This window comes from Amphiprion ocellaris, chromosome 8, assembly GCF_022539595.1.
Source record: "Amphiprion ocellaris isolate individual 3 ecotype Okinawa chromosome 8, ASM2253959v1, whole genome shotgun sequence".
Taxonomy (NCBI): domain Eukaryota; kingdom Metazoa; phylum Chordata; class Actinopteri; family Pomacentridae; genus Amphiprion; species Amphiprion ocellaris.
In genome coordinates, this window is record NC_072773.1 from 22840336 (window position 1) to 22863209 (window position 22874).

Here is a 22874-nt window from a genome sequence, read left to right on the forward strand (position 1 = left end):
GCCAAAATAATCTCAACATCCCTGACAACTGCAACAAGCGGTATTTGTGAGGAAATGTTTACTTGGTTGACTTAAAAGCAACACAACAAATCAATCCCAGCATGTTCCTGAATGAATTCTGCCAAATAATTAGCCTTACCTCTCTGCAATCTAAGTGTAATCAGTACTGTCTGCGTCCCCTCTGTGCTTGAGCTCAGCACATATTATCATGCACACGCCACATCTATCAATACCTGCCAATCACAAAGCACAGCTACAAATCTGTGAAGGCATATTGCACAAAAGATCGATTCAGTTACAGTATTACACCGATTGAAAGTCAAGCTACTTTCCAAACACATTAATGTAGCAAGTAATGACAGAAAAGACTATAATAAAACTATCTTTTATGCAATATTGATTATCTTCCCTCAACCACTGTTTCTCCTACTACATTGGTTTTGTAAATGACAACCTGCTGACAGTATGCACCTGTCTGGGATTGTAAAACTGACATATAATATTACAGCAGGAAGTTTGTCACCACCTCACATGAAAAAGTTGACTGAAAAAAAGTGATGCTGTTGGCAGGTAAAAGTCAGCACCAGGCCCTAATTTCATCATGTGAAACTATGATAAATGCTGACCATTGAGACAATCATGAAACTAAATTAAAGACACATACATTGCTCACATATATCATGAGGAATTTATTCTTCATAGACATGTATTGGTTTACAATAATGGTAAATCTATAGTATCTACTTTTACAAGCTCAGTTAGAGCAAAATTCAGCAATGTTCATGAAAGGGGTGAAACAGACCAACAATTATAAAGAAGCTACGTGTCCTTTTGATCAATTGATTATACCTTAAATACAAATATATCGGATCATGTTGGCAGTGAACATTTTCATTTTTAAAGCAACATTTTTTTTTTCCTTTCTCTACAAATCTTAATATATTATGACTACTAAAAATAATAATCAGGTAGTGTGGCCCCAGCATAGCATGAAGTAGCTATAAACTGGGGAAACGTTCATTAATGAAGTGCTAACTATCAATGTTCCCTTTCCTTTGGCTTCTCTGCTCATCACGGTCCTTTTTTTGTGTAGAGATTTAGAAAATAAGAAAAATCACAAACTGACAGTTTCACAAATGTACTTTTGTGATTTCATTCAACTGTACAAAAAGAACTTAGAACTAGATTGAAAACAACAAATAAGAAATGCTGATAAATACCAAAAAAATTAAAATAAAATCCCCAAGAACTGAGTGTTTGGTTACGTAGATGAAGCTGTTGTTGTTTTATTTTTTTGGAGTACAAAGTCACACAGGCTGTGAGTGAGGCGGCCTTGCAGTGGAGAACTTGGACCTCGTAGTCAGAGAGAAGGCACACGATCAAGATGAAGGTTGGGCCTCTCCGGGCTGCCGTTGTCTTCATCCTGGTTCATCTCTGGGCTGTGGCCGTGCTCATCTGTGCTCTCCGGAGATTCATAGGGATAATTTTCACATATTTCCTCATCCTCCTGCTCTTCTTTAATGCTTTTTTTTGGGGGGGGGGGGGGTAAACACAGAAAAAACATGTGAGCAGAATTAGATTAAGTAATAACTCAGTCACTATCAGGGGTCAGGGAGGAGAAACTTACAAAGCTTGTGGAGGGGATTGTGTGGCACTGCTGTCACTTTGGTATCCAGATCCATTAGCAAGGGCTCCATTCATCTGTTCCTGGAGAACATGAGGCAAGGAGTGCAATGGGATGCTGCCCATAGAGGCCGGGCTATAGAAGGAGTTGTTGCCTTCGAGACAACCACTCTGGAACAAGTAACATGCATTTAATTTTGGGGTACACGTTGCCAACTTTTAATGTTTGTCTGCATGCAGCTTCACATCTTTTCAATATGAGAATATACAGAAACAGATCTCGAAATACTGTGGTACCTGAAGAGCAGATCCAGCTAAACTCTGACGGTTCTGAGAGTTCTTCAGCAGAGATCTGGAAGTACACAAATACAACAATTTATTCTTTATTTAGTATCAACACTTGAAAAGCCTAAGCTAAAGTTTAAATATCTACATTTTAGCATGTCTGGCTAACAGTTGAGCAACCCCATGGTAACTAGTAAGATAGCATGAAGTCAAACGCGCAGGTCAGGCCTCCTGCTAAATATTTTTCTTTGTGTCTAACATAGCAACAGTAACATAGAGAGGCAGTGCTAATGAGCATTTCCTTCAACCCGCTAGAAAGAGTACTGCCAAAATACACACTGGGATTCCAGGTCTGTTTGTTTAACGAAGTCTCCACAATTTAAGAGAGTGAGTCAGTGCTGTATGACATGACAAATCAGGAATACAACTACCATGTGACAGTTTTGACTAACTGCTGATAGTGGTTTATCACATGAAGTTGTAAAAGTCCACGCTTGGCTTGTGTGAACTGCAACAGGTGTGGCATTTCCTCTGGCTCACAAAAACCCTGAATTTGCAAAGTAGGATCCAAGGCTATGCAGGTTTCACTAGTGACTATTCACCTGCCTGCACTGGTTACAACTCAGTTAAATGTACTAGAAAATGTGAAGTAGGGGGTTTCTCAGATATTAGTGTGTTCATTTCGAATTCAATTCTGTCTAGATGCCCTTCTCTGTCCTTTAACCTTTATTGCTTGAATATCTGTAATTGGACCACTGTGTTCCAATAAAGGTTAAATGAATGAATTTCCCTGTATAAACATCTCAATCTTTCATTATTATCATACCACACTTTGAGCCTTTGAAACTCCAAGACTTGTTTACAGTAAACACTGTGTGTACTTCCGAGTTGGAGCCACAAGGTCAAGTTCTTTGACAAAGTCAGGCAACTAACTTCTACTAATATCTGAAAACACACAGACTTCTGGCGTCATGGATAAAGTATACCTACCCATTACCAGCAGTTTTCTGGGGCCGCCTTCTGTGAAACTCGATCTCATCTACCGTCCACACAGCTCCCTTCACGTTCTCCAAACGTACAAAGCATTTGTGGAGACTGAGATTATGTCTGACTGCATTCTGGAAGATTCACACAAGAAAATTATTTGGCATGTGTACATTCTATGACTGAATTCGTATTCACAGTTACATGACAACTGAAACTAAATACAGTCCCGTTTCCATGGGTTTCCTGTTTTGTTATCAAACAACATTTACTGTTCATACCTTCCAAGTAGCTGCATTGCGCCTGAAATATGCAAAGTTTCTTGTGAACCAGTTGTAGATTTCATTTAATGTCAGCTGATTGCGAGGTGATTCGAATATAGCCTGAAAGAGATAGTGTGTAACAGAGAGAGGCTGTAACATTATTGTGTCATGTTGGTACAGAAAGAACAAGTGCAAATCTATACTTTACACAGTATTTTATTATTTCTGTAGCTGTGTAATTAAGTGTGTGTTACCTGTCTAATGAGAGAGGCATATGTAAACGGAGGTCTGACTTCTGTGCTCAAGTAGAACTCCTTATTATCAATTATATCTGTGGGAAGACATAAACAGCAATAGTTATTCATACATGTACACACAATGAATAGGAAACAAAGAAGAGATGCATGTCTTTCTTAAGAATAAACAAATACACAAAAATAATACAACTAAAACAATGATAAACAAAAACTAAAAACATTTTTCTATGTCCCTATTTTATTTATTTGTATCTTAGCGGAGGCATGTGTCAGGAAGAATCAGTCATAAAAAATTCTACTAATTAAAAGTAGTAATCCATGTTTTCACTATTACCTTGGCTCACAGAACGGCTATATCGCCTCCGTACAGGAGTTCCAGTGAACATGCTATTGGGAGTGAGGACTGAGGGGGATTCAGAGAGCGGCGTCAAGGGTGTGGATGGTGCTGTGGCGCTCTGAGAGAGACTCATAGGAGGAGGACCTTTGGGCAATGTTGCCTGGGAGAAAGACACATTAGAAACCAGATTCACCTGAAAAAACAAAAACAAAACAATTAAAGTCAGCAAAATGTCAGTGTAACTACAGGCAAAACAATACTTATTATAATTGAAGGAAGCAGCTGTGGCAGGTACTTACAGGCTGTGCTGCAGGTTTGGGTTCAGAGGACTTAAGATGAGCCATCATAGCTTGGAGTCGCTCTTTGTCCTTCTTCAGCTGTGTTAGATCAAAACAGAAGTTGAGGGTTGGTGAATTCACAGCTTGTGTTACATGACATTCAGTATGGGAACTACTTCATTTCTGGCATCCTGAGGACTATAATTATCTTAAGGCCTCACTTCTGCTTCTAGTCCTGGCATAAAAACACACCACAACAGCAAACATTTAGGCCTTCAGAAGTTTATTTCACAAGTTAGTGTTTAAAAGATCCAGACACACTAATCAGCCAAGTACCGGTCGAGTTATAATTAATGAAAAGTTTGCAACTTAAAGATGAGCTGTCCCCATTGCTGTTTGATTTAAAAAAAAAAAAAAAAAAAAAAAAGTATGAAAGGGAGAGCTAAAAGAAAATAAATCAAATGTGTACCTGCAGTTCCAACTGCTGAACCACTTGCATTTGGACACGACACTGTGCTGTACTCTTGTCATCCAGTGTATGTTCACTGTTCAAATGTCTGTCAACAAATACATTCAAAATTAGGACATGGAAATTATGTGTTGTACAAAGAAAAGTACAAAAAATGCTTCAAAAGTCATATCATTTTACTACTGATAAAAACTAAGTTCACAACACAGAAAAACAAAATAACCAATAGTTCAGTTATGACCAATACCATTTTAAGCAATTACTTTGAAAACACTTTTAAGCTCATTTACAATACGACATTTATAAATCCTGACCAAATTATAAAATCTATACATGTTTTTCCTTTATGTTTTCTACATCTGTATAAGTGCACATGCTGATAGATGTGAACAGACATCATGTAAGCTTTAGAGTTATACAAGGTTTCACCACTCACTTGAGAAATGCCTGAAAGTCTCCAAAGACAGTCTCACAGCCAGGCCATTTACACATGCCATTCCCATACAGAGGATGGCTGTTCTGTGTGTTTTCATCCAGTGATCCACTGCAAAAAATACAAGAGTCAACATGTTGGTTTTGGATTGATCTACATTAAAGCTGGAGATAAACAAAACTACAATACAGTTTGAACAAGACAGTGTACAATTCAAAAGCACCTTTCTTTCCTCTTTAGAAGAGTTTGATGACCATTGGTGGTAGATTGTTGACTGGAAGACTCTCTGGATTCTCCAGTAGCTGACAGGATGCTACCATTCTCACAGCCTAAAATTGCACATATACACGATGTATAAACTGTTATGTAATACAGTGGGATGCTACTACATTTTACATTACACAATTTAATTAAACAACACGTACAAGGTTCAGTATTGCAACTTTGCAGTACATAACCCCAGAAAATAATGACAATCAGCACCCAGTAAGGACTGTAATAACACATACCTGGGGCTGCAGTGGGGCTGGTGGGAAGGACAGACAGCAGGCCTTGTCTCTGCAGGTTGAGGAGATGCTGCTGTTGCACCTGAAGGAGCTGCTGCTGGATGGCAATCTGCTGGGCTGTTAGCTGTGACAGAAGGAATGACAAAACATCAGTCAGTTAATTTCTCACCCACTTTGTAATTATAATTTTCTCCCGACAAGTACTAACTACAGTTTGTGTTGACATGGGCAAAATTATGTACAGCACACTTCTAAACTATTTGGAAATCATTACAAATGTCTGGTCTGTGTAGACTCTTAGTCAACCAAGTCATGGTAATTCTAGCAGCTTCAATCAAAAAGCAACTTGACTTCTCTATTTCTGCAGATGAACTGCTAAGTCTCTCCTGTGTTGAGCCGATGCTTGTGGCGCTGTTGTTTAGTCTCCCCTATATACAGATGTGTGCACTCCTCGCTGCATTGGATTGCACAAACAACACTGAAGCTTCGGTCCTCCCTATGTACAAAGTACGGTCCAAGAAAGTCTGTTTGTTTTCCCTGACATGCTCCCATGTGAACACGATGTTTCTGTTCATGGAGTTGATGTGTTCCATGAAGGCATCTACTTCTTCAACTTTGATTCTGACCTAGGTGTCATCCACATATCTAAACTAGTGGTTGGGAGTTGTTCTCTTGCAAGAGCTCAATGCTCTGCTTTCTGTTTCATCCACGTAGAGATTGGCCACAACGGGACACACTAGAGAGCCCATGGGACAGTTGTGCTTTTGTCTGTACAAACCCTCATTATATTTGAAATACGTGGCAGTCCGGCAGAGGTCCAGCAGGGCACATATCTAGCTAGGAGTGAAGTTGATTCTGTTATTTAACCCTCATCAGTACACGTGGCAAAACCTACTTCACCTGTACACTTGGGGTCCAGCTAGACCCCAGTAGTATTTCATCTGTTTCACATTTCTGTACCTGTCCAAATCCTCTCAATGTATGTTTTCCTAAAACGTGTCTCGTCTATAGATACAAATATAAAAGAAACAATGGAATTACTATTGATGATTACTGATGTGTATTGCTTACAATATTAATGTAAACTCCTGAATTGAAATGAAACACAATGCAACTGAAGCAGTAATCACAAGAGCAACACAACACAAACATACATAAATAAAAGATGCACAGTCCTTCTGGGGTCTGGCTGGGGTCCCCATGGACCCCAAATGATTTTTCTATATATACACCACAAACCTGGTTGGAATCAAATAAGCTTTGGTTTATGTGATGGCAACTATGTGGGTGACAACTACCTAAAGGACCCGCATGGACCCCAGGTGTACTGATGAGGGTTAAAGAGCTGTCTTAAAGTAGTGCTTTTTTGACAGTGTCCACTGCCTATGATGTACATATACATTTGAACTCGTGAGGAGACATCAAACCATGGTTTAATCTCGGTGAAGGAAACCATCTATGGTAAACTAAAACAGCCATTTAGAAACAGAAGAGTGGGTCTATGAACCAAATGATCAAGTAACTATTATGCAGTGCTGAGATCTTTCCTGCCAGAAAGTGTCACGAACATTAACATCTGGAGTCAGCCCTGACCTGGCAGCTTCACAACCATTCTCATACCAACCATGCGAGTCTTGGGAGTTAATGGGTCATTAGACGTGTGAGCTGGAGGTGACTGACACCTGAAGCTCCCAATCAGTCAGTAAGAACTGAGGAAGCCTTTTGAATGAAAGATGAAATGTATACAAGAAACTAAATGAGAAGTCAAGTTGCTTGTTCCTGAAGCTCCTAGTATTCCAAAATTGAAACACCTCCAATAATTACAATCCCAATAGAGCTGAAACTTTGAACTGAAATTGGTACCGATTCTCTCTGTTGTATAATAAATATGTTATAGGGATTAAATATTCATGACCTGATAAATATAATAATAATAGAAAAACATACCTCTTGACTAACAATCCCAGCATTCTTCTGGTGTAGCAGCTGCATATTTAGCTGCTCTTGCTGATTCTTGAAGACCTCTTGAATTTGTTGCTGCAGATATGTTGATATAATTGGATTTAAGCAAATAAGCAGATTGTGCTTAATGTGGAATAGAAAAAAACCACAAGTAATGGACTACCTGGTGTAACATGAGTGCTTTCTGTTGCTGGAGAAGGGATTGGAGCTGCTGAGGACTGAGGATCTGCTGCTGTGGTGTCTGCTGTAGCTGCTGAGGAGCCTCTGCTGGTGGGGTCATCATGGATAATGACACAGGGATCTTTATTGTATGGAAAAAATAACAGAGTGAAAATCCATAGCAGAAAAAAAAGAACAAAGCACTCTTGAAGTTAAGTCCGTGACAAGACTCTTCAAAGATAAAATTTAATGGGCTCAGAAACACTGCAGTGACAAACAACAAGAATATAAAGGACAGTAAATGGGCTGTTTGGTTGAGAATACATGCGATTTCCAACAAATCTATTTGTATTGCATCCCAGTGCAGACCAGTGTTAGGATATTTGTTTATTCTGCAACATATGTTAGGATATGACAACATACACCATAAACAATTACACAAAATAGCTGGAAAATGACTTTTTTTTTATCATGATGACTTTTTTTTTTTTTTTAAAGTGTGAACCATTTGGAACCTTTCTTATGCAGTGTAACAGTGGCAAAGGCAACCAAAATAGTTAGTTCCTTTGGTTGGCATTCAAATTTGGCTTTGCACTCCACTTACAGTGCTCTGTGGAGCCGACTTAAATGGTCAAACAAATTCGTAGTGGTGCCTCGTATTTCCATACAATTGATAATTGCTGCACAATCATGTCCAAAATGCTAAATCATTCATTTTTTGATCAATACTGAGAACTACTGTCAAAACATTTTTATTACACTTTTCACATGTACATAGCGCACTGCTGTCACTTCCAAGCTGTGCTACATTCCTGCTAATGTACAAATATTTGCTTTAAAGACTTGAAATAAGATTCGGAACAGTTCATACACAGGATCTTTATTTATTCTACCCTGTTCTCTATGAGTGAAGCTCACCTTTTAAACATCAATATTGCAGCCAACTATGCTTATTTCATTGTTGCAAACCCAAGTTGCTTTTCAGTCATTCTCTCCTGTTCAGTGTTCATTCTGCTGTGCATATACGAAGCCTGCATGTCAACACACTCCACGTCGTAAGTAAAGTTAATAAAACAGTTTTGTTCTATCTGACAGCCTTCTCGGATAATTTAACTAGATTCATTATGGAAAATGAGAACTGTGTCAGTTTTCGTTTTGCTTCAGGCAGCAAAAAAAAGTTGAATTAATTAGGCTCACATTAAACTATGCTTCCTGTAATGTGACTGTTTCACACACATGCACATTGTGATGTTAATGCTGAAACCATATATTGTGCAGCTCTAACTTAAAATACAAATAAAAGAAAAAGCGTCTTTAATCAGGGCAAGGGATTACAAGACACAGCTACAGTTCTGCTTGAGTAACTGGCTTCCTTGGTTTTATACTGTATGTATAGGTTTGTATTGGAGATTTTAACAACATTACTGGAACAAGAGAAAGGCTTTATACAGGATTTTCACTGACAGAAGCACAGCAGATATTACTTGCGGTTACTGGCCTCACCGCCCAGCCCAGTGTTGTTATTGTTATACTGTTTATTGTTTCTCTCATCTTTTCCTCTCACCCCAACCGGTCGAGGCAGATGGCCATTTTTTTCTAAATCTAGTTGTTTCTGAGGTTTCTTCCTCCTTACTGTCAGCCAAGTGCTTGCTAAATGAGTTACTGTTAGGTTTCTCTATAATATTTTATGGTCTTGATCTTCCTATGTAAAGTGTGCTGAGATGACATATGTTGTGATTTGGTGCAACACAAATAAAACTAAACTGAATTACTAGCAGTAGCTCATCCTTGTATCCAACAGAATAAAGTAAAGTTGGACTAAAACGGAAATCAAAATAGACATTTCTGAAGGGGGTTCTCACAGCTGAAGAGTAGGTTATTTGTCAATTTAAATACATGCACACAAGGAAGAATGTGTGTGCACTGACTGCAGTCCAAGTGCTCCGATATGAATTGATTTAAAGCTTTTTAGAAAACAATGTCATAAATCCTACTAATGAGGTTAAGATATGAATTTAATATGTACCAGCCTTGTTTGAACAACAATGTAGTAAGTCAGGGGAGAAGGTAGATTATGAAATGAATGTATACGTAAAACAATAATCCAACAAAAGAAACCATACATTTTAGGGACTAAACAATTATTGGCCTGGATGATTTTCAAGATCTTTCAATTTATCGGAGTCTTTTTAAAAAACAAACAACAACAACAAAAAAAACGAATCCTAATCAACTAAATTAATATTTGTAAATATATGTAAAGCATAACACCCCCCCCCCCAAAAAAAAAAAAAACATTTCATCAATGTTTTATGTTTGACTTTTGTTATTCTAAAATACGTCTAAAGACGTTTATTTTCCAAATATCAGCTATTAGTCTCCTTGATTACTAATAACTGGTTCTGGCCCTGACAAAAAAAAAACATCACAGTCAATTTTTAATACACTTGTTATGTGAAGTAATCAGATTTTATCAGATTTCTCTGCATTCTTCCCTGTAACCTATTTCATTAAAAATTAGTGAGTGTACTGCAGACACCAGTATATAATCAATAACTAGTATTGAGTGCAAACACACACGTGTATGATGTCAAAGTGTTAAATCTACTCCTGTGTAGAGCTGCAACTAACAACTATTTACACTATCCATTGTTCTCCTAATTCTTTTCTATATGAACAATTTAGTTTTTCTCTAAAAATGTAAGAAAATACTCAAAAAGGTTAATAGTTTCCTACAGCTGAAGCAGACATTTTAATTTGTCTTGTTTGTACACCAGTCAAAAAAGGAGAGACATTCAGTTTGCTGTAATCTTGATAAAGAAAGCATCAAATAGTCACATTTGAGAAGCTAAAACCAGCAAATGACTAGCATCACAGTTTTGAAAATCACTGATATACTCAACAATTAAATATCTGCATTTAATTGATTTTCTATCAACCAACCAATCAGTTCACTGACTAATCATGGTAGCTCCTGTGCCTCTGGCACAAATTCTAAAAATAATTTATAATCACTCACAGTGCTCATTATTTATTATTCCCACTTTACTGGTCATTCTGGAAAGCTGGGCTGCCTCAAATGCCATTTCAGCTAAAAATGAACCAAACAACAACAACACTGGATGGCTTAGGGGAATTAGAGCTCCATCAAAACAACAACAACCAGTCCTACAAAAACAACAACAACATCCTCTGTGAGGCCTGCAGCAAATTACCACACCCTCCCCCTCACTGTCAAGCCTCATAGCTCAAGGGATGTTTACAGTAAACATAAACAGAGTAATCAAAATTGCACAGAGATATAAATAATGAATAAAAAAGCATACAGAGCCTGTTTACGAAAACAGAACTTGAGATTCGTATTTTAATTAAGGTCTGAACCACAAACAAACATTTCTCTCCAAGGCAGAGTCTGTTTTGAATCGGGTAAACAAACTGACAGTGAATTTCACACAGGCTTTGGGCTAACAATAACAGATGACTGCCTTCTAGCTTGTCCTTTCTTATGAAATTCAATGCTGCAGAGGTGGCCACCAAAGCAATGAAAACAGGTCTATCCCACAGACAGAGCCAGTTGGCCCCTCTATTTTTCTGTGGACACCATCAACACAACAACAGCCTTTGCCTAATCCCTGTTGCTATGGCAACCAGCAAGTCCAAACATCTTCTGTTGTTGTTATTGTTGAAAGTCATACCAGTGAGCAACTGAGTGTAAACACAGATCTGTTCCCGCAAGACTGGTCTTGTGAACTCTGAGATGACTGACAGCAAATAGAAATGTTGAAAACTTGCTGAAAAACAAACACAATGTGCCTCCCCTTATGAGATTTGATTCTTACTAATATGCCCCAATGGGTGTGGCTCAACAAAGAGTGACATTTGGAAAAAAACATGCACTTGGTAATAAACTCAACTGAAGTTGGGTTTTGTGACAGGAAATCTAAAAACATTAAATTACACAACCACAAACATGTGACATCACTGTCATGCACAGATACACAACACATTTCAACAAAGCAAAATATTTTAAAATAACCTTCACTATAACATCACAGAACAATTAGAGAATAAATATGACAAACCTGATAGTCTCCATTGACAAGTCTGCCTGGGCACTGAAAGAGACAAATACTTCTCAGCAATAACGTTCTGCCTGACAATCTTACACAGCCTCGCTAACCTACATGATGTGAGCATAAACAAAACTAACAATATAACACTGATCCCTCCGCCCAGCAGGAGCTGAGCTCTCCCTCCCCTCCTAAGCCTCAGCACCACCTCCCCCCCATCTCTGTGCTTCCATTCAGCAACAAAATAAAACCTTTCAGTTTGAAGGAACTGAGGCAAACAAAGTGAAAGGTTCAGGGATACTTGGAAATGTTATCGACAAAACAAAGTGCCTCACATTCTGGTGTAGCTGGAAGACGTGTACACTATGTCCCATATCAGCATGTAGCTGTTATGTGCTTGAATATTGACATGTGAATGTGTGGTGTTTGGATACCACACTAGCTGTGTATAAATTCAGCTGAGAACTGACATTCACACTTTGGTAAAGAAAACGCATCTGCATCAGTTGCAACACATACTTGTGGCATTGAGGACAAACATTTACACATGCCTCCATACAGCTGTACGGTGTTGCAACAAAATAACAAAATAGCACTCAGCAGAGGAAAAAAACACCTTAAAGCGTACCAGAAGAGAACAAAACTTACTTCAGGGATGCAACTAATATTTCATTATCTCTTCATCTACCACTTATTTATTAAAATATCATCACGGTTTTCTTAAGCCAAAAGTGTCATCTTCAAATGGCTTGTGTAGACCAGCCAGCAACACAGAATGCAAAGATTTACATCTACTACATATAACAAAGAATAATTATAGATCTTTGCAAGTGACAGTTTGGCAATCTTGAAAGGAGTTTTGGAAATGAAAGCGTTTTTTAACTGAATTTAAAACTGAGCTGTCCTAGATTTCTTTCTTAGTTTTCAATTTCACTACACATTTGATAGAATCTAGACTGTTTCGAGCAAAAGCTTCTAATGACAATAGCAACATGAAAATATGACAAATCCCAACTGCAGTTTAATGACTTAGACTGAAAGATTATTTTCATAAGTAATAAATTGGCATTTGTTAATAAAATGCCAAAGAACAAAAAAGAATGCAGATTATGATTCCTGAAATTGCATGGATTTTTTTCTGTGTCAGATTAACAGTCTAAAATGCAAAAATACTGCATTGACAATCATATGAGACACACAAGACTAAGTGTTTCCATCCTACATTTGTACAACTTCGTCATTATGTTGTATCTATCAGGAATATGGTGAGACAGACACAGCTACACATAAAGTATCAGATTTTCATAAATACAGATGTACTTTTGAAACATAATTCTAAAGTGATGAACAGATACAGCTGAGAGTGACTGACCCTGGGTGCCTCTGGAGGAGGAGTCTGGTTGCTCCTCAGTCGACTCTCATTCTCAGTATGATTCCCGTTCTCTGTCTGACTGGCTTGAATGGTGTGGCTTGTTGGTTCTGACCGGGACTCATGCATCTGGACTTCACTAACCTGAAACAAGGACATGAACGTAAAAGAAAAGGGCTCGATGAGTCAATACAATGTGACTAAATTTTGGAAGCAGACAAGCAGAATACCACTGTCTAAATGCTTTTGACAGGGCTATTACATCACTTTGTGATTAGAAGTCTGTTTTTCAAGAGTAACTTAACAGTACTGAAAAGTTTCTAAAATCGCCACGTAAAAGAAACTCAATTTGTATTGTGTGTAAAAAGCTACAGCACTAACAGTTAAAAACTACAGTGTTATAGCCCTACCCACCAATACAAACATGCTCTTCTACCAGTGAGGGAGGAAGATGGTAGGTCTATTTGTTGAATAACCGAGTGCTGCCATGACTACTGTAAACACAGGGGCCCTGGGTCTGTGTTTATGTGCAAACATATCTTCCTTCTGGAACAATTTACCATTAACCAGGTGGTGCGATAAACTGCTGTGGCAGGTAGTACAATGCACAAGAAGGCTTTTATGTATACAGCTTGGGACTGTTTGAGTCAAAAGCTAAGCAGCGTAAACAAAAGTAAATAAAGTAGGCAAACAAATAATATAAGTAGATGCAAAGCTACAGAGAAAGCCTGAAATGAAACAGACCACATAGCCTCAAGGATAATGTCATTATTCTCAGGATTACACAAAATCCCACATTAAAATTAGTCTGTTAATCAAACCAATCAGTTAAGCCCAATGGAGAGTCAATGTCAACATCTGACAGATGATTGGAGTAGATTATATACACTCATAAAGTCACGAACAAAAGATGACGAACAGTTAACGAGAAACCAACTAAATCAGAAAAAATGTGAACATGGCTAATAGTAAGTTACGTCTAGCTGAAAAGATGCAGCAGTCTTAGACAAGTTGGTGGTTAAAAAATATGTAACCGCAGCAATCGAACACTAAAACCTGTCTGAGAAAAACAGGCAGCTGTTCTTAAGGTCTCCACTGTTTACTTTTGCTTTCAGGATCAGGATTTGTTCTGAAGACAAAAGGGCAGTTTTCCTGTTGACATTTTTAAGAGTTTAGGGGGTGATTTTAGTTGTAAAAACCAAGCTGAATACTATGTCAATATCTTATTAATTTCATTTTACATTTAACAAAACCGAAACTATCAAGTAGTGTTGCATTGCAACCATTTTATGGGATGAGCCGAATAAAAACTACATGATGAATTTTTACTGTTCTTGCCACAGGGGCAGCTTTCCAGCAATAGGTACCATGACTTTTAAAGAACATAGAAAGGGAACACTACCAAGAGGATTTTCCTAAACAAAAAATGCAAACAGTATCCAAGAATATAAAACTGGTTTCACATAAACTATTATTTGGAATCATTAAAATGGTTGTGATTACAGATGAAGATTGAATCATGGAATCATAGAGGAAAGCAAATACATACAAAGCAAATCTCGTAAAATCAACTGAACTTAAAAGATGTATTACTAGTAAAATTACACTTACATCAACAATAATAAATTGTGTCTATGACAATTACTAAGTTTTCAAAAACATCCAAGTGTTATGTAGTATTACCTATTATCACAACTTGTCTGAATCTAAAGTTTTACATAGCTGGTGGGTAATTTAGTTCTTCATGCACTAAGTAAAATTGTCTGCTTTGCTGTCGTTTACGCAAAAGCAATGGATCGACCAGCTGACCAGCATAAATAAGACTGCATATTGTAGAAAATTATAATCAGTTATATTCGGCTTCAGTAACAGGCGGGCGACATTTAGGAAACTGGATTCACAACGTACTATCACAACGCGGCGCACATCCGCATCTGCACAACCCGCAACCAACATCTAACACGCGATGCCTACAATTATGAATGAGCGTTAACGTTAATTTAGTTTATTACGGCGATGTGATTGTCGTTAAGTTGCCCCAACGCGATGTGAATGGAATCGATATCCGTTAATAGCAACCATTGCAGTCTGAGCTTTCGGTTGAAGGCGTGAGCCTTTAGCTTCAATAATCCACATAACCAGTGAAAATAGAAGATTTAAAAGTCTGACATATTAGCTCCGCAGACAAACAAAGTCAAGTGTATTCGTGGTGTTTGATGATCTAAGCTACTTACACAGGAAAACAGCTTTTGACCAACCTTGCGGGTAGCGTTAACGGTAGCTACAACAAAAGCTAGCAGCAGTCCTGACGCTAGCTTGCGAGAAACGTTTCTCTTTCTCGTGTTCGTTTCGCCGCCCGGTAATATCACCACAAACGTGACATTCAGTTTAATAACAATTCAGCGGGTGTTAACGAGCTGTTGAATCAACGTGTACTCACAGAATTATGTACGCTCGGACAGTGTTTGAGTCGGGGTGGTGTCTGAGGAGAATCCTCGCTGCTGTGTCTGCCTCAGTAGCGAGCTAGCCACAAGTTGCTAACAGAGGGCGTGGCTTAAGCAAAAGTAAACAATGGTGACGTCATGTCCACACGCGGACTGTTTCATATCAGCTTGAATTTTGTCGCATAATCGAAGAAAAAAGAAGTGAGAGTTTCCTTTTATGTTGAAGTGACACTCTGGTCCACGAGCTGTGTGCAAAATGAGAACACTGAACTTTTTTTAAAATAGGGAAATAGCAGCCTAAAGAAGCAAAGGAATTACAAAAATGTAATCAGGAGATGGCGTTTCAGATAAAAACCAACCATCTGTCAGGTAAACAACAGTATTCACAGTGAAAACAGATGCAGTTGAATGACCTGTACAATAAAATGATCAAATTCTACATGGAGCTTAACAGGGTCTTTTATAAGAGAAAGCCCATATAGCTAGAGATAAGTGAGAAAAATGCTAAGTATTAATTTGTCTGTGTAGATTCTCAGTCATGCATGGTATTGTAATCCTAAAATCTTCACTAAAAAGCAACTGGACTTATCTTTTTAGGTTTAAAAAGACCTAAATATAGCTGAGACTAAACAACAGCTACACAAGTATCTGGCTCAACACCTGAGAACCAGCTCCTCTGGACAAAACTCAGCAGTCCACCAGCATCTGAAGGATGAGAGACACTCCTTTGAGGACAGCAATGTTCACATTCTAGATGGTACGAGAGGCGAGAGGAGTGAAGGAAGCTATCTATGTTAAACAGGAACAGCCATCTCTAAACTGATGAGGGGTCTACGACACCTATAGTGCAGTGCTGAGCTCTCTCACCAGCATTAACATCTTGAGTCACCCCTAACCACAGCCGCTGTTGTTTGGAAAGCTGGCAGTTTTACAGCCATTATTGCTGCTGCTTGTGGGAAACAGGTCAGTTTCACACCGTGAGGCATGTGAGTCCTAGGTCCAATAGGCCACAAGCCCTGTGAGCTGTGAGTGACTATATAGGCTACATCTGAGACTCCCCATCAGTCAGTTACAACTATAAACGCCTCTTGGATGAGAGTTGAAATGTCTGAAATGTCTTCAAGAACCTAAAGAGAGAAGTCCAGTTACTTTTTACTAAAGCTCCTAGGATAAGTATTACTTTGCTCATAAAAAATAGCCTTGATTCAATTCAATTTTATTTATATAGCGCCAATTACAGTCAAATTGTCTCAAGACGCTTTACAGAACCCATATGCCTGAACCTTGATGCTTGAAGGAATATGATCACAGCATTACAAATCAGTTATTGAAAGTAAAAAACTTAAAAATTAAAACAATTGCTTGTAATATTCACACATTTTATGAAATGGAGCATCAGCTCAGTCTATCCTGGAAATCTCTCCTACTACATTGATATGAAACATTTCTGAAATAGGAATCGCCTCTACCATGGAGAAAGTCAAATCTTCTGGGAATGGAAATGACAGGCTGATTACTTGTTAAAATTATAAATTGACATTTTGTTTACAAAATGACAATTTTTCACTGGTTGACACTGGTTTTGAATATCAGTAATAATGATATTTTCTTTCCATAATATGATATTGTGTGTGAACTAGTTTTAAAAATGACTTTTTACAATATTCAGCATGCAGGGAGACAGTCCAGAGCAAAGACAGATGTGTTCTCACGCATTACTGACCATAGACTCTCTATAAAAACACATTTTCTCCCATTTCATATATGGCACTAACCAAATCTTCACAAGGGTCCTGCTCAAAACTGTGAGCAGTGATGGTAATAAGACTGATAAGACTGCACAACCTATGCCACAGCAATACTGCATGTAATGATGGTCTGTTCAAAAATGATCAGTCTTCAGCCGATGTAATACTACGGTCAATATAATGACTAGAATTCGAAATGAAATCCATTTGTTATTTCAAATGTGGCCTTCTTGTAAAATATTTTTATTCCTTTTGCATTTATGTGACCGCAAGAGGGAGACATTTTCCCTCCAGCTGTTATGAAATGGTAGCTCGATAAGATAAGATAAGATAAAGTTCTTTATTTCTCCCCACGCCAGGGGAAATTTACATTGTTACAGCAGCTTATGTAACAGTAGACATAGTGATAAGTGTTTCATTATTCCTATAAGGAAACAATTCCAATGTTAGAGCAGCAACATTACAAAAATCTACAGACTGTAAAAGAAAGTAAGTTTCCCATGAATTATAACAAGCTATATGCTATACAGTAAGATGCAGGATTGTCCTTGGAAATTATAATGTGTACACTGAAGACACTGATAGAAATCTTTTGCAAAAGTTGGAAAATAAACAAGTTTCAAGTAAGGTATGTGCATAAGCCTGTATGAAACTAAGGCCTTTCAGTTTCAGAGTTTAATTCTACAGTCAGTGTTTCTTCACTGAATTGCCTTGCCTTTATCAATTAACAAGGATGTCTGTTTGATTCACAGCAAAACTCTACTTTGACTGAAAATTATACTACCTAATGTGCAAAATTCAATCTTGGTAGTTAACACTTTGATTATAATGACCCAACCACATTTCCAAAAAAAAACAAAACAAAAAAAAAAACAACAAACATCTAAAAGTCCAATATGTTGTTTTTCATTCTATATTGTGCTTATTAGTTTCCAGTGCCACTGAAAGTATTCCAAACAGCAAAAGGTTGAAGTTTAGGTGTCTTTATTTTTCATTTTCAACACGTGTAAAACTAATAGAGAAACATGACTAGGTACAATTTCAACATGCTGAACACAGAGGACTTTAACATTGTAAACCGCTGAAAAGCACAAGGCACCATCCAAGATCAACAATCAGTTACAAAGTCTGAAATGTGAAGGGAGCAGTCAGCGGTTTATGTGCAAGGGGAAAGTATTGTTATTCTCTTGTCCTACTGTTTGCATTTCTAACATCATTACATGAACAACCAAACAATACGGGACAAGTTTGGCAACGTCTGTAAAACTAAGTGTCAATATCGTTGATTTTAGCAGATAATCCCAACTGAGCCATCAGCATTACAAACACTTCAACATTTGATTTAATTGATAAACCACAGCAGCAGCTTGTCTATGGGTTTCAACGCACACTCACATAGTTCCGTAGAAATAACCTCAAATGTCTTAGTATTACAGTACTAGTCCTCAGAAAGATTCTACTCTGCTCTAAGCAGTCACTCGTACAGAAACACACTCAAAAAAAGGCCTTTGGTGAGATGTAAATTACATGAGTTTCAACATTTTCATAACATTATTATGATTTCAAATAACACAAATACAGCCTATTACATATGAAACCACAAAGGGAAACGCTTTAAAGCTAAGGATTTGAGAGAAAATGTTTTAGGTGTAGCAGTAATAAGCCATCACTAACTTGTTTCATACAGTTTTAGCCTTGCAGCAGTGAAGGCATCACTTCAACAAACACCTTTGATTTGTACAAATATATTACAATAGGCTCAAAACAGCAACATCTTTCTTTTTTGTGCCCTTGTGACAGATTTCTGTGTGTCTTGTGTTGATTGTTAATTTCTACCTGTGGCCAGTTTTACCTACTTGAAAAATGATTTGTAGTAAAAATTTTATTTGAACACAGATGAAGTGAATACATAAAAATTTTTGTCGGTGACACAGTTAATATCAAAAGCCAAAAAAAGAGAAAGATAACAAAAATGAACAACAAGAAAATCAACTATACACTTCATTAGAAAAGGTGACAGAAAACCAAAGTGTATTTGGTCTGTGGTATCACAACTCCATGGAACCCTGGAGGAGCTATCAGGTGTCACATAAACACAGTAAGAAACAAAGTGCTTGATTTAGGGCAGAGGCTGAAACAAAATGACAACCACAACACTGCAAATTTGCCACAAATTGTACAGAATACAAATGATTGCATATATTTCTCAGCATCTATTCAAGGTGTTCTGTGCACTGAGGTCATTTTATTGTAACACAAACATATTCCTTTCACCTTTCACTCGTATCCTAAACAAGAAAACAAAAATGGACTGTGCAATTTTCTGCTCAAATACTAGCCATACAGCATATGAAATATTTATGTTGTCCAGCATAGGCAACAGTGTTTTGGCTGTAATTTAGAAAAAGAAAAACAAGCTGACTAGAAAAGCCTTGTATTATTCAGATAAAGGTTTGCTTTGCAGAACTCAGCCTCCTCTTAAATCCAAAAATTAGATTTATTTCAAAGACCTAGCTTTGTTTGTGCTCAGTAAATTGCTCAAAGTATGCTATAATACATTTTTTTTAAAAAGAATTAAATGATGTGCTGTTTTGGTTACAGTTTTGTAAAACTGTGCAGTATAAAAACATACAAACACTTCCACAGACAAAATGAAACTAAAATGGTTTTTGCTTTCCGCTGAAATAAAAGTATTTTCACTGAAAAATTTCATAATAGTTGGGCTACATTGAGGTAATTAGGATGGTACATTAAGCAACTAAACTTCTTTAAAAATTTGAGCCAGTATTATGGTCCAAATCTCATTCAAAAGAACCAAAAAAAAAAAAAAAAAGAATATCTCAAGGCTTCTGCTGTGCAAAGTGTGCTAATGTCTTGATCGACCTCCTTCAAAAGCATGATGCTCCTCATGGGCTGAAATAGAAGCAAACACAATATCAGTGGTCACATTTCATGGTGTTATTATGGATTATTTAAAAAAAAAAAAAAAAACCACTGTCAATGGATAGTAGAAAATACTCACGTTTATAAAACACTGCTTTAAAAGGTATTTGAGGAAGGAGCTCGTAGATCTTTCCTAAGATGTTGGACTCAGTAGCACAAGAAGCGTTTCCATTCCAGACCTGAACAACATCTTCTCGGTCTCTTACACTGACACTGACCCCGACTACTTCATCCTCTGAAGGAACAGCACCAGAAAATCAGAGTAAAGCATTTCAGATTTAACTTCCTTGAACTTAACCAATGGTATTTTCACGACCAAGAAAATGTACCTGAGGCACAATAATCACTGAACTGTTCTCCAATGGTGGCCAACAGCAACTCCTTCCACACAGCAGACTGGAAATATCAAGACTAATTTGTTAAACAGTCACGAAAGAAGTAAGTGCACATAATAAATACTTAAACATGACGTGCCACTTACAGTGCACTCTTTGGGTACTTTCATTTTCCACACACCACCTTTAGCATTGCTTTCTTCTTCCCTGTATGTGAACCAGCAAGATGCATTACACACTATAAATGCACTTAAACAGCATTTTAAAAAGTACATCTTTCTGCAGTTTCTACTCACCAAAGTGGCTTCCTTTCTCCTCTCATCAGGTGATAGCTACATCTTAGTGGCAAACTGGAGACACCGGGTATGTTGTTGTAAACTCTCCAGAAGTTCTACTCCAGTGTCAGGGTGAACAGAGAAAACATTGTATTTTATTGAACCATTTGCTAGCACAGAAAGTACAGACAGTGGACTTTGTTAATATTTCACATTTGCAACAACGGACAAAATCGCAGCCAAAGGTCTTTTCACATTAACTCTTAAACACACACAAATTCATTCATGAACCAAACTAATGATATACTGAAAATAATCTGCCATGCTAATTAGGTAATTAGCAATTATGCAGATTAACATTTTGATTAGTGAGTGCTTGTATGTCAATAAACTTAAATTAGGAGCTCACTAAACTCTACTCTGGTGTATAAGCTATCACATAGAGTCACAATGCTGTGTGTAATGCTACTGAACCTTAAGCTGATGAAACAGTAAAATGTAGTCAACCTGTATGCACAGCATGCATGGATGACGCTACTTAGAGCAAAATTACTTTCAAGTACAAAGGCATCAGTGAAACTCAAAGCATGAAGCAATTAACTAGCAACTTGCTGTTGACGTGTCATAACTCATCTCCTATTATAGCAGATGTGCCGGCGCTGCACCTGCTGGAGCTTTGTTCTGTTATCAAGTGTGTAAAAGCATCTTACCTGGACGGTCTCCACGGTGTAGATTTTCTTTAGGTTTGACTCGCATTCAGCTGCTGTCGTTCCTGGTAAAGACCTAATAAATAAAAAATAATGCATATATATTTTTGAATACAAGTTTGTAAATATCTCTGGCCCTGCAACTTGACAAGTTTTATCTGCTCCATTAATCAGACATGTTTCAGAGTGCTGTCCATAGAGCACACAGGTTAGGGTTAGTCTGAGGGGGGAGAGAGTCAAATGACACATAACCCAGTAAACAGTAAACAACACTGACCCCATTTGAACACAGCCCCCCCAGTGTGATTCGCACACACTGTGGATGATGACCTTGTGTAACTCGCTGTTGCTTGTGTTCAGCTCTGCCATGATGACTAGACATTCATTTGAAAACGGTCTGCATGTTAACACAGCATTTAATATAAGTTTGACCTACATAAGTTTTAATCAAACAGAATAAACGTGATTTACTCAACAATGGTGAGACACATTAGCCAGCACATTTTTAACAATAACACTTGTGCTTATATAAACTCACACTGACCTAGTCAGACATCCAGCTGAGTTATTATGTTTAGCCAGTTAGTCATAATCACGCACTTTGGCTTATTTTAAGATCAGGCCAAGTGGAGGCTTATGTAGGTCAGAGAGGAAAGAAATTGCAAGATAAGCTGCATCTACACCATCAAAATGTAGTTTTGGTTGTAATGTTCATTTTCTGTCATTTATTAAAGCAGACAGAAGCAGTTAGACACACTCATATTGCCATCTGGGTTGCAATGACTGACTTAAACCTAAATTCTTCATCTCCCTTCTTTGTTCTCTGTAACAGGTCAGCCACACAGAGTTCACCTACTTACCACTGGCTAAAGATTACAAAACAACGGAGGGAAAATAAACTGTTTCCTACCTGTCGAGCCAGAAAGTCCACGGAGAATGTAAAGGCAGAGTGTCATATTCATCCTTATTTGAAATCCTTCCCAAATCTCTGTCGCTGAGATGAATATTGTGCTCCAGCAGACCCGGACTGGATGATGAGCTCAGTTGTAACGCAGCTACGGGAACTGCCATTGTTACTTCTGAAAGCCGAAAAACTTCTTTTAAATTAAACACTAGCAGATGTGTTGCGCGGACGTTTTCACCTCAGCTGTTATCGTTACATACATATATAGGTTCGTTAGGTAAAATTATCCCCGATCAGCTGCTGACTCATTGGTCGCTTCACCGGTTTGCGCCGTCACAACAGAAAAACGTTGACGCCCGCTGACTGCCTGCGGCATCTACAGCGAACCAGAGCGGTCGATAAGTTTCTGTCCCGTAAGCCTACACATACCTCAGGTGAAATTAAAATTAGCAACGCTGTCAGAGCAAACAATATTTCAATTCTGGCTACTTTTTCCGTTGCTACGCGGACACTGCACTACTGT

The 22874-nt window shown here is 37.8% G+C and overlaps 2 protein-coding genes across 3 annotated transcripts; both read right to left on the reverse strand.

The window, feature by feature from the left end:
- Window positions 1-669: 669 nt before the first annotated feature.
- LOC111572103 (forkhead box protein P1-B-like) lies at window positions 670-15555 on the reverse strand. Of its 2 annotated transcripts, XM_023275627.3 has the most exons (17): window positions 15436-15555; window positions 12999-13139; window positions 11639-11671; window positions 7561-7698; window positions 7383-7472; window positions 5439-5559; window positions 5153-5258; window positions 4933-5040; window positions 4497-4584; window positions 4049-4126; window positions 3747-3942; window positions 3410-3486; window positions 3174-3275; window positions 2899-3026; window positions 1921-1975; window positions 1628-1794; window positions 670-1523 (listed from the first exon to the last, which is right to left on the reverse strand). In XM_023275627.3, the coding sequence occupies exons 2-17, from the start codon at window positions 13122-13124 to the stop codon at window positions 1361-1363; spliced, it is 1776 nt and encodes a 591-aa protein (XP_023131395.1). In that variant the 5' UTR covers window positions 13125-13139; window positions 15436-15555; the 3' UTR covers window positions 670-1360. The 2 variants fall into 2 exon arrangements, with proteins under 2 accessions (XP_023131395.1, XP_023131396.1); XM_023275628.3 differs by lacking the exon at window positions 11639-11671.
- Window positions 15556-18154: 2599 nt separating this feature from the next.
- LOC111572085 (eukaryotic translation initiation factor 4E type 3-like) lies at window positions 18155-22873 on the reverse strand. Its single transcript, XM_023275595.3, has 8 exons — window positions 22612-22873; window positions 22358-22526; window positions 21451-21523; window positions 20762-20856; window positions 20612-20672; window positions 20460-20526; window positions 20210-20365; window positions 18155-20100 (listed from the first exon to the last, which is right to left on the reverse strand). Exons 2-8 carry the CDS (start codon window positions 22516-22518, stop codon window positions 20054-20056), a joined length of 660 nt encoding a protein of 219 aa, XP_023131363.1. The 5' UTR covers window positions 22519-22526; window positions 22612-22873; the 3' UTR covers window positions 18155-20053.
- Window position 22874: the final 1 nt, after the last annotated feature.

Coding starts and splice junctions, on each gene's coding strand:
- LOC111572103 (XM_023275627.3), bottom strand. CDS start 13,124: ATGCATGAGTCCCGGTCAGAACCAACAAGCCACACCATTCAAGCCAGT. Junction 3,276..3,409: donor ATGCCTCTCTCATTAGACAG/GTAACACACACT, acceptor TATCTCTTTCAG/GCTATATTCGAATCACCTCG. Junction 1,976..2,898: donor CAGAAAACTGCTGGTAATGG/GTAGGTATACTT, acceptor GTGTACTTCCAG/ATCTCTGCTGAAGAACTCTC.
- LOC111572085 (XM_023275595.3), bottom strand. CDS start 22,518: ATGGCAGTTCCCGTAGCTGCGTTACAACTGAGCTCATCATCCAGTCCG. Junction 20,673..20,761: donor GGAGAAAGGAAGCCACTTTG/GTGAGTAGAAAC, acceptor GTTCACATACAG/GGAAGAAGAAAGCAATGCTA. Junction 20,527..20,611: donor AAGTACCCAAAGAGTGCACT/GTAAGTGGCACG, acceptor TGATATTTCCAG/TCTGCTGTGTGGAAGGAGTT.